General features: G+C 28.5%; 1 protein-coding gene across 3 annotated transcripts in view; it reads right to left on the reverse strand.

Moving 5' to 3' along the window:
- The window catches only part of vmp1 (vacuole membrane protein 1), a 62240-nt gene that overhangs the window by 7768 nt on the left and 41223 nt on the right, over positions 1–13249 (reverse strand). For all 3 annotated transcript variants that reach the window (XM_062068408.1, XM_062068409.1, XM_062068410.1), the window contains exons 8-10: positions 12093–12173; positions 11909–12025; positions 4308–4369 (exon numbers count right to left, since the gene is read on the reverse strand). In XM_062068408.1, coding sequence (XP_061924392.1) covers positions 4308–4369; positions 11909–12025; positions 12093–12173 — 260 coding nt within the window. The remainder of the gene's footprint in view (positions 1–4307; positions 4370–11908; positions 12026–12092; positions 12174–13249) is intronic.

Consider the following 13249-nt stretch of genomic DNA (forward strand, 5'->3'; position numbering starts at 1 on the left):
AGAGAAGGTCCTGGTTATAATATGTAAATATACATTATAGGTTATAAAAAATAATGCAGTTTAAAAATATTTCAGAAATCATTCAAAGCTAAAAATGATAAATTAATTAAATAATTAAATTTTTTTTGGCAAATAAACAGAAATAACTAAAATACTAAACCAGTTTCCCCCCTCATAATAAACAAATTTTTTGTTTTTGTTATGACCAACTAGGAAAACATATTTTTCTGTTCAGGAATGTAAGCAAATAACTATAAACATTATATAATGTAAAATAATTTAAAAAAATGCGTGGGTAACAATAGTTATTATTATTTCTAAGCATTTAGATTCAAACGCCTCGGCATAAAAGTATATTATTGATCAATACTGTCCATTTAGAGAAGGTCCTGGTTATAATATTATGTAAATATACAATATAAGGTCTAAAAATTCATGCAATTTGAAAAAATTTCAGAAATCATTCAAATCTAAGAATGTTATTGTTATTTATTTAGCAAATAAACAGAAATAACTAAAATGCTAAACCAGTTTCCCTCCTCATAATAAACACAAATATATATATTTTTTGTTATGGCCAACTAGGAAAACATATTTTTCTGTTCAGGAATGTAAGCAAATAACTATAAACATTATATAATGTAAAATAATAAAAACATGCGTGGGTAACTATAATAATAATTATTTTTCAGCATTTAGGTTCAAACGCCTCGACATAAAAGTATATTATTGATCAATACTGTCCATTTAGAGAAGGTCATGGTTATAATATGTAAATATACATTATAGGTTATAAAAAAGAATGCAGTTTAAAAATATTTCAGAAATCATTCAAAGCTAAAAATGATAAATTAATTAAAAAATTTTTTTTTTTTGGCAAATAAACAGAAATAACTAAAATGCTAAACCAGTTTCCCCCCTCATAATAAACACAAATATATATTTTGTTGTTATGGCCAACTAGGAAAACATATTTTTCTGTTCAGCAATGTAAGCAAATAACTATAAATATTATATAATGTAAAATAATTTCAAAAAATGCGTCGGTAACAATAATAATAATTTTTTTGCATTTAGATTCAAACGCCTCGACTTACAAGTATATTATTGATCAATACTGTCCATTTAGAGAAGGTCCTGGTTATAATATTATGTAAATATACAATATAAGGTCTAAAAATTCATGCAATTTAAAAACATTTCAGAAATTATTCAAATCTAAGAATGTTATTGTTATTTATTTGGCAAATAAACAGAAATAACTAAAATGCTAAACCAGTTTCCCCCCTCATAATAAACACAAATATATATTTTTTTGTTATGACCAACTAGGAAAACATATTTTTCTGTTAAGGAATGTAAGCAAATAACTATAAACATTATATAATGTAAAATAATAAAAACATGCGTGGGTAACTATAATAATAATTATTTTTCAGCATTTAGATTCAAACGCCTCGACATAAAAGTATATTATTGATCAATACTGTCCATTTAGAGAAGGCCCTGGTTATAATATTATGTAAATATACAATATAAGGTCTAAAAATTCATGCATTTAAAAAATATTTCAGAAATCATTCAAAGCTAAGAATGTTATTTTATTTATTTGGCAAATAAACAGAAATAACTAAAATGCTAAACCAGTTTCCCTCCTCATAATAAACACAAATATATATTTTTTGTTATGGCCAACAAGGAAAACATATTTTTCTGTTCAGGAATGTAAGCAAATAACTATAAACATTATATAATGTAAAATAATAAAAACATGCGTGGGTAACTATAATAATTATTATTTTTCAGCATTTAGATTCAAACGCCTCGACATACAAGCATATTATTGATCAATACTGTCCATTTAGAGAAGGTCATGGTTATAATATGTAAATATACATTATAGGTTATAAAAAATAATGCAGTTTGAAAATATTTCAGAAATCATTCAAAGCTAAAAATGATAAATTAATTAAATACATTTTTTTTTTTTGGCAAATAAACAGAAATAACTAAAATGCTAAACCAGTTTCCCCCCTCATAATAAACACAAATATATATTTTGTTGTTATGGCCAACTAGGAAAACATATTTTTCTGTTCAGGAATGTAAGCAAATAACTATAAACATTATATAATGTAAAATAATAAAAAAAAAATGCGTGGGTAACAATAGTTATTATTATTTCTAAGAATTTAGATTCAAACGCCTCGACATAAAAGTATATTATTGATCAATACTGTCCATTTAGAGAAGGTCCTGGTTATAATATTATGTAAATATACAATATAAAGTCTAAAAATTCATGCATTTAAAAAATATTTCAGAAATCATTCAAAGCTAAGAATGTTATTTTATTCATTTGGCAAATAAACAGAAATAACTAAAATGCTAAACCAGTTTCCCCCCTCATAATAAACACAAATATATATTTTGTTGTTATGGCCAACTAGGAAAACATATTTTTCTGTTCAGGAATGTAAGCAAATAACTATAAACATTATATAATGTAAAATAATAAAAACATGCGTGGGTAACTATAATAATAATTATTTTTCAGCATTTAGGTTCAAATGCCTCGACATAAACGTATATTATTGATCAATACTGTCCATTTAGAGAAGGTCATGGTTATAATATGTAAATATACATTATAGGTTATGAAAAATAATGCAGTTTAAAAATATTTCAGAAATCATTCAAAGCTAAGAATGTTATTTTATTTATTTGGCAAATAAACAGAAATAACTAAAATGCTAAACCAGTTTCCCCCCTCATAATAAACACAAATATATATTTTTTTGTTATGGCCAACTAGGAAAACATATTTTTCTGTTCAGGAATGTAAGCAAATAACTATAAACATTATATAATGTAAAATAATAATAAAAAAAAGCGTGGGTAACAATAGTTATTATTATTTCTAAGAATTTAGATTCAAACGCCTCGACATAAAAGTATATTATTGATCAATACTGTCCATTTAGAGAAGGTCATGGTTATAATATGTAAATATACATTATAGGTTATAAAAAATAATGCAGTTTAAAAATATTTCAGAAATCATTCAAAGCTAAAAATGATAAATTAATAAATTTTTTTATTTTTTTTGGCAAATAAACAGAATTAACTAAAATGCTAAACCAGTTTCCCCCCTCATAATAAACACAAATATATATTTTGTTGTTATGGCCAACTAGGAAAACATATTTTTCTGTTCAGGAATGTAAGTAAATAACTATAAACATTATATAATGTAAAATAATTTTAAAAAATGTGTCGGTAACAATAATAATAATAATTTTTTTAGCATTTAGATTCAAACGCCTCGACATACAAGTATATTATTGATCAATACTGTCCATTTGGAGAAGGTCATGGTTATAATATTATGTAAATATACATTATAGGGTCTAAATATTCATGCAATTTGACTCAAATTAATTATTGTAAAGTGCGAGTGAGTATATTTGGTTTTTAAGGAGGATCGCTTCTGTTCTCTACACACACACACACACACGCACACACACACACACACACACACACACACACACACACACACACACACACACACACACACACACACACACACACACACACACACGTTAGTCGGCAAAAAATAGTATTATTCATTCCCTAAGAGGACACATATTTGTAGTGTAGACTTTGTAGAGTACTGTAAACTGAATAATAAGTCTTACACTGTAGAATGTCATTTGTCACAAAAGGTAGTGAAGTAATAATAAATCATATTTGTGTCATGTGTTCATTAACACGTGAACTGGAAGGTTAGTAATAGTGAAAATGTTTGTATAGTTGTGTTAAATGTATATTTTCATGTACTCTTACTTGAAAGTGTTTATGGCACACTGACTAATGTTTCAATGAAGAATTATTAGCAGAGAGACAATTAGACTGAACCCAAAATAAAGTTGAGTAAAAGTTTCCCTCCTGAGTTGAAACATAAAAAGGAAACATTTCTTTAAAGTGTGGCATCAAGTTTGTCATGTTGCTGAGGAAACTTGATGATCACATGAGTGAGTGTGAACACATGCATGACCAGCACATGAAGGATGATGTCGTCGTAACAATAATAATTCATGCTCATGTACAATCTGTCAATCAGAGTGTGAACACATGCATGACCAGCACATGAAGGATGATGTCGTCGTAACAATAATAATTCATGCTCATGTACAATCTGTCAATCAGAGTGTGAACACATGCATGACCAGCACATGAAGGATGATGTCGTCGTAACAATAATAATTCATGCTCATGTACAATCTGTCAATCAGAGTGACACTTACCCAATCAGAGACACCATCTGCTCCACGATGTGTTTGCTGAACGTGATGATCACAAACAGCTTCTGTGGGAAGATGAGAGGAACTGTTTTCATCTACTTTGTATGACATGTAATACAACAATGTAATATCATGTATTATCTACTTTGTATGACATGTAATACAACATTGTAATATCATGTATTATCTACTTTGTATGACATGTAATACAACATTGTAATATCATGTATTATCTACTTTGTATGACATGTAATACAACAATGTAATATCATGTATTATCTACTTTGTATGACATGTAATACAACATTGTAATATCATGTATTATCTACTTTGTATGACATGTAATACAACATTGTAATATCATGTATTATCTACTTTGTATGACATGTAATACAACAATGTAATATCATGTATTATCTACTTTGTATGACATGTAATACAACAATGTAATATCATGTATCATCTACTTTGTATGACATGTAATACAACATTGTAATATCATGTATTATCTACTTTGTATGACATGTAATACAACATTGTAATATCATGTATTATCTACTTTGTATGACATGTAATACAACAATGTAATATCATGTATTATCTACTTTGTATGACATGTAATACAACAATGTAATATCATGTATTATCTACTTTGTATGACATGTAATACAACACATTGTAATATCATGTATTATCTACTTTGTATGACATGTAATACAACATTGTAATATCATGTATTATCTACTTTGTATGACATGTAATACAACACATTGTAATATCATGTATTATCTACTTTGTATGACATGTAATACAACACAATGTAATATCATGTATTATCTACTTTGTATGACATGTAATACAACACAATGTAATATCATGTATTATCTACTTTGTATGACATGTAATACAACAATGTAATATCATGTATTATCTACTTTGTATGACATGTAATACAACACAATGTAATATCATGTATGATCTACTTTGTATGACATGTAATACAACACAATGTAATATCATGTATTATCTACTTTGTATGACATGTAATACAACAATGTAATATCATGTATTATCTACTTTGTATGACATGTAATACAACATTGTAATATCATGTATTATCTACTTTGTATGACATGTAATACAACAATGTAATATCATGTATTATCTACTTTGTATGACATGTAATACAACAATGTAATATCATGTATTATCTACTTTGTATGACATGTAATACAACACAATGTAATATCATGTATTATCTACTTTGTATGACATGTAATACAACACAATGTAATATCATGTATTATCTACTTTGTATGACATGTAATACAACAATGTAATATCATGTATTATCTACTTTGTATGACATGTAATACAACATTGTAATATCATGTATTATCTACTTTGTATGACATGTAATACAACAATGTAATATCATGTATTATCTACTTTGTATGACATGTAATACAACACAATGTGATATCATGTATTATCTACTTTGTATGACATGTAATACAACACAATGTAATATCATGTATTATCTACTTTGTATGACATGTAATACAACACATTGTAATATCATGTATTATCTACTTTGTATGACATGTAATACACCATTGTAATATCATGTATTATCTACTTTGTATGACATGTAATACAACACATTGTAATATCATGTATTATCTACTTTGTATGACATGTAATACAACATTGTAATATCATGTATTATCTACTTTGTATGACATGTAATACAACACATTGTAATATCATGTATTATCTACTTTGTATGACATGTAATACAACACATTGTAATATCATGTATTATCTACTTTGTATGACATGTAATACAACACAATGTAATATCATGTATTATCTACTTTGTATGACATGTAATACAACACAATGTAATATCATGTATTATCTACTTTGTATGACATGTAATACAACAATGTAATATCATGTATTATCTACTTTGTATGACATGTAATACAACACAATATTTTGTGTGTTTGCAATAAAAAACAGGATTTTGACATTAAACAAAAAAAACAACAACTTAATATCGACTGACTGATCCAAGATCGATCCAGAGATTTGACCCCAAAAATAATCTATGAACTTTTCAAAAGTGTATGTGTGACCCTGGGAGTGTACGTGTGACCCTGGGAGTGTACGTGTGACCCTGGGAGTGTACGTGTGACCCTGGGAGTGTACGTGTGACCCTGGGAGCAAAGTTGAGGGAGCCAGAAAAATACAAAAAAAAAACGTTTATATCGGATTTTGGTTTTGAAAATGAAAAATATCAATATGACCGCAGCATGCTTTCATTTGATGACATTTTATATTCATTTGTTGTGTTGGATGACATTTTATATTCATTTGTTGTGTTGGATGACATTTTATATTCATTTGTTGTGTTGGATGACATCGTATATTCATTTGTTGTGTTGGATGACATTTTATATTTATTTGTTGTGTTGGATGACATTTTATATTCATTTGTTGTGTTGGATGACATTTTATATTCATTTGTTGTGTTGGATGACATTTTATATTTATTTGTTGTGTTGGATGACATTTTATATTCATTTGTTGTGTTGGATGACATTTTATATTCATTTGTTGTGTTGGATGACATTTTATATTCATTTGTTGTGTTGGATGACATTTTATATTCATTTGTTGTGTTGGATGACATCGTATATTCATTTGTTGTGTTGGATGACATTTTATATTTATTTGTTGTGTTGGATGACATTTTATATTCATTTGTTGTGTTGGATGACATTTTATATTCATTTGTTGTGTTGGATGACATTTTATATTTATTTGTTGTGTTGGATGACATTATATTTGACAAATGAATGTCATCCAACACAACAAATGAATATAATAGGTCATCCAACACAACAAATGAGTATACTATGTCATCCAACACAACAAATGAATGTCATCCAACACAACAAATGAATATGTCATCCAACACAACAAATGAATATGTCATCCAACACAACAAATGAATATGTCATCCAACACAACAAATTAATATGTCATCCAACACAACAAATGAATGTCATCCAACACAACAAATGAATATGTCATCCAACACAACAAATGAATATGTCATCCAACACAACAAATGAATATGACATCCAACACAACAAATGAATTTGTCATCCAACACAGCAAATTAATTTGTCATCCAACACAACAAATAAATATGTCATACATGACATATTCATTTGTTGTGTTGGATGACATAACATATGTGTTGGATGACATATTATATTAATTTGTTGTGTTGGATGACATATTATATTCATTTGTTTAGTTGGATGACAAATTATATGTGTTGGATGACATATTATATTTATTTGTTGTGTTGGATGACATCTTATATTCATTTGTTGTGTTGGATGACATATTATATGTGTTGGATGACATATTATACTCATGTGCTGTGTTGGATGACGTATATGTGTTGGATGACATGGTATATGTGTTGGATGACTTGTGTTGTAGAGTCTTGCACATAGTGTGTGAAAGATGCATATGATGGATGTGCTGGCTGATGAGCTGCCACACAGCCCCCCTGCTGTGTGTCAGACAAGTGCTCCACCTTCTTTGTGTGACTGCTGCTCCCACCCGGGGATGGCGAGGTAGTGGACATGAGCCACTGACTCACTGGCAAACTCAGACAAGGTTTATGTTAGTCACTTAGTTAGCGGGGCTGTTACCTTTCATCCAAGGGGGTCCAAACTGAAATATCACAGCATGTGGGGGCCATTTGGATATTGTTTCCCCAAAGTCAACACAAAGTAGACATATTTGTTTCCCTTCCCTCAAGTTGGGAAGGCTCGCAGTCCAAGAAAATGTTTCAAACAAGTCATATATTATTTTTGAAATGATTATTATTATTATTGTTCAGTGCTTAAATCTCTAGATTTAATTCAGGTTTATCCCTCAATATAAACTTTAAAATATTTATTTATTGTTTTATGCCCTTTTTGTTAAAGAACTCCCCTTTTTATGACAAAATATGCAACATTTTTCCCCAAACAATTTTCAAAGTGTAATATTTGATGTGAATAATTGGAGCCTAGAACATGTCAATAATTCACAACAACATTGATTTTGATTCATTATTATTTTTTGAGCAATGACAGTTTTAAAGTAAAAAAACCAAAACAGCCTGCATGGCATTTTCATTATTAGATCATTGGTTCTCAAACTATTTTTTTTATGAGTACCACCATCTTAGTTTCACCATAATGGCCAACATTGAAACACAGTAGCGTAATGGGGCTAAGTAGAAATTAAAAACAAGGCAGCGGTTTTATTTAACAAGTGTATTTAATGTTTTTGGCTATTGTAACATTACACACCACTTGAACAGTAACACTGTGTTTGAAAATAGGACAATAAAACACTGTACTTTAATCAATTGATTCTTTGGTGTACCACAGTTAGAGTCAACATTGCAACTTGTTCTCGTTACATTTAACCTGCATGATCTTTTATTCCACTTTTTTGATATTTTCTTCGGTAATAATATTTTTAGAATGTCTTTAAAAATGACTCCTAAATTTGGGAAGGGTCTCAGTCCAAAACATATTTAAAATGAGTCATATAATATTTTTTTAATTATTATTGTATAGTGCTTAAACCTCTAGATGAAATTCAGGTTTATCCCTCAATATAAACTTTAAAATATTTTTTTAATGTTTTATGCCCTTTTTGTTAAAGAACACTTTTTAATGACAAAATATGCAACATTTTCCCCCAAACAATTTTCAAAGTGTAATATTTGATGTGAAGTAATAGATAAAGTCAACATTGCAACTTGTTCTTGTTACGTTTAACCTGTATGATCTTTTATTCCACTTTTTTGATGTTTTCTTCTGTAATAGTATTTTTGGAATATGCCACGGGGCGTTAAAATTGACCCCTAAAGTTGGGAAGGGTCTCAGTCCAAAAAATATTTAAAATGAGTCATATAATATATTATTATTATTATTATTATATAGTGCTTAAATCTCGAGATCAAATTCAGGTTTATCCATCAAAATAAACTTTAAAATGTTTTTTTAATGTTTTATGGCCTTTTTAATGACAAAATATGCAACATTTTCCCCCAAACAATTTTCAAAGTGTAATATTTGATGTGAAGTAATAGATAGAGTCAACATTGCAACTTGTTCTCGTTACGTTTAACCTGTATGATCTTTTATTCCACTTTTTTGATGTTTTCTTCTGTAATAATATTTTTAGAATGTGTCGCGGGTCGTTAAAAATGACCCCTAAATTTGGGAAGGGTCTCAGTCCAAAAAATATTTAAAATGAGTCATATAATATTTTTGTATTATTATTATTATTATTATTATTATATAGTGCTTAAACCTCTAGATGAAATTCAGGTTTATCCCTCAATATAAACTTTAAAATATTTTTTTAATGTTTTATGCCCTTTTTGTTAAAGAACACTTTTTAATGACAAAATATGCAACATTTTCCCCCAAACAATTTTCAAAGTGTAATATTTGATGTGATGTAATAGATAGTCAACATTGCAACTTGTTCTTGTTACGTTTAACCTGTATGATCTTTTATTCCACTTTTTTGATGTTTTCTTCTGTAATAGTATTTTTGGAATATGCCACGGGGCGTTAAAATTGACCCCTAAAGTTGGGAAGGGTCTCAGTCCAAAAAATATTTAAAATGAGTCATATAGTATATTATTATTATTATTATATAGTGCTTAAATCTCTAGATCAAATTCAGGTTTATCCATCAAAATAAACTTTAAAATGTTTTTTTAATGTTTTATGGCCTTTTTGATGACAAAATATGCAACATTTTCCCCCAAACAATTTTCAAAGTGTAATATTTGATGTGAAGTAATAGATAAGAGTCAACATTGCAACTGGTTCTTGTTACGTTTAACCTGCATGATCTTTTATTCCACTTTTTTGATGTTTTCTTCTGTAATAATATTTTTAGAATGTGCCGCGGGTCGTTAAAAATGACCCCTAAATTTGGGAAGGGTCTCAGTCCCAAAAATATTTAAAATGAGTCATATAATTTTTTAAAAATTATTATTACATAGTGCTTAAACCTCTAGATGAAATTCAGGTTTATCCCTCAATATAAACTTTAAAATATTATTTTAATGTTTTATGCCCTTTTTGTTAAAGAACACTTTTTAATGACAAAATATGCAACATTTTCCCCCAAACAATTTTCAAAGTGTAATATTTGATGTGATGTAATAGATAAGAGTCCACATTGCAACTTGTTCTCGTTACGTTTAACCTGTATGATCTTTTATTCCACTTTTTTGATGTTTTCTTCTGTAATAATATTTTTAGAATGTGCCGCGGGTCAACCCCTAAATTTGGGAAGGGTCTCAGTCCCAAAACTATTTAAAATTAGTCATATAATATTTTTTTAAATTATTATTATATATTGCTTAAACCTCTAGATGAAATTCAGGTTTATCCCTCAATATAAACTTTAAAATATTTTTTAAATGTTTTATGCCCTTTTTGTTGAAGAACACTTTTTAATGACAAAATATGCAACATTTTCCCCCAAACAATTTTCAAAGTGTAATATTTGATGTGAAGTAATAGATAGTCAACATTGCAACTTGTTCTTGTTACGTTTAACCTGTATGATCTTTTATTCCACTTTTTTGATGTTTTCTTCTGTAATAGTATTTTTGGAATATGCCACGGGGCGTTAAAATTGACCCCTAAAGTTGGGAAGGGTTTCAGTCCAAAAAATATTTAAAATGAGTCATATAATATATTATTATTATTATTATTATTATATAGTGCTTAAATCTCGAGATCAAATTCAGGTTTATCCATCAAAATAAACTTTAAAATGTTTTTTTAATGTTTTATGGCCTTTTTGATGACAAAATATGCAACATTTTCCCCCAAACAATTTTCAAAGTGTAATATTTGATGTGAAGTAATAGATAGAGTCAACATTGCAACTTGTTCTCGTTACATTTAACCTGTATGATCGTTTATTTCACTTTTTTGATGTTTTCTTCTGTAATAATATTTTTAGAATGTCTTTAAAAATGACCCCTAAATTTGGGAAGGGTCTCAGTCCCAAAAATATTTAAAATTAGTCATATATTATTGTTATTATTATTATTATAATTATTATATAGTGCTTAAACCTCTAGGTCAAATTCAGGTTTATCCCTCAAAATAAACTTAAAATTCGTTTTTTTTTTGTTTTATGCCCTTTTTGTTAAAGAACACTTTTTAATGACAAAATATGCAACATTTTCCCCCAAACAATTTTGTAATATTTAATAATATAAGTGTAATATTTGATGTGAAGTAATAGATAGAGTCAACATTGCAAGTTGTTCTTGTTACGTTTAACCTGTATGATCTTTTTTTCCCTTTTTTTTTACGTTTTCTTCTGCAATACTATTTTTAGAAAATCACCTGCAGGCTGCATCTGATTTAGGGCACACTAAAAAAGTCCAAATCCAAAAGGAGGACACTTCCTTTGTGTATCGTACAGTATATTATCTGTGTATGTATTGCTCTGATCACATGTTTAGTGGACACACCCACCTGTATGTGCATCTTGACGATGGCTTTCCCGATGAGCGTGGCCCCGAAGAAGGTCCAGAAGGGAACCAGGAAGTGTCCACAGGTGATTCCCGCCAAATCGAAAAGAGGATTGGGGATCTAAAAGGAAGACGTACTTTGAAAAATGACCGTTGTTGGTGGAAACAAAGTCAAAGAATCATTTTACCGAAGCACAAGCCAAGATGCCGAAGAATCCCACTTTCTGCACCATGTGTTGAACTCCCAGCTTGGCTCTGGTGACAAAATCCTGCAGGGAGGAAAGATGGAACACATGTCTTTCCAAAGGTTTGACCTCAAAACATGTAACAAGCAAACATCCATAAAGAAAATAGTACCAAATATATTTCTATTTATATAAAAAAATTAGACAAAAATTCAATTGTAAAATAAAATATTACAATTATTTATGTGTTGTAGCCTAATTACTGTAATAATTACAGAAATACATTCTAATCACTAAATTATACAATAATCAGTTCAAAAGTATATCAATAAGGTAAAAGAGAATGTAAATGTGGTGGAGAAAATATATAATATATAATCACATATATAATAAAAACAATTAAAAATGATTGACTACTATTTTGGTGGCATGACAGAAAAACTTACTTATTTTTATCAAGCCGACATGTTTTTCTATGCACGTTTATTGTGTTTGTATTTCTTCATGTACACTCTAAGTCATAAGTGTCAAAGTTGTTTTCACCAAGGGCCACATCGCAGTTACGTTTGGCCCCAGAGGGCCACTTCTAACAGTGAATACTATTATTACACCATTTTTTAATGCATTTAATTATTAGATTTTTTAAAAACTAAAATGTAAAAAAAACATGGTAAATTTCACATCAAAATGTAGTGTATATTACTATAAATGGAAAAATAGTACTGCTGTTTTTATGGTAAAATGGTAAAATGGTTTTTATGGTAAAATGGTAAAATGGTAAATGGTAAAATGGTAAAATGGTTAAATTGGTAAAATGGTTAAATGGTAAAATGGTAAAATGGTAAATTTCACATCAAAATGTAGTGTATATTACATTAAATGGAAAAATAGTACTGCTGTTTTTATGGTAAAAAAAAAGGCAGCTCAGTTGCCAGAATTGTACTGTAAAATTTACATTAGTTTTTTTTTTACTATAATTACATAACACTGCAATTTTACAATAAAATGTTAGCATGCTAACGCTCTCACAAGTATGCTAACAGTTGACGTGCTAACGCATGTTAATCATTATCAAACTTGGTCGGCAGCACCAAGTATCACAAACCATGATTTTTCAGTTCAAACATACAATATTAGCAAAAAAAAGCTAAAAGCTAGCA

Source organism: Entelurus aequoreus, linkage group LG13 (assembly GCF_033978785.1).
Source record: "Entelurus aequoreus isolate RoL-2023_Sb linkage group LG13, RoL_Eaeq_v1.1, whole genome shotgun sequence".
Lineage (NCBI taxonomy): Eukaryota > Metazoa > Chordata > Actinopteri > Syngnathiformes > Syngnathidae > Entelurus > Entelurus aequoreus.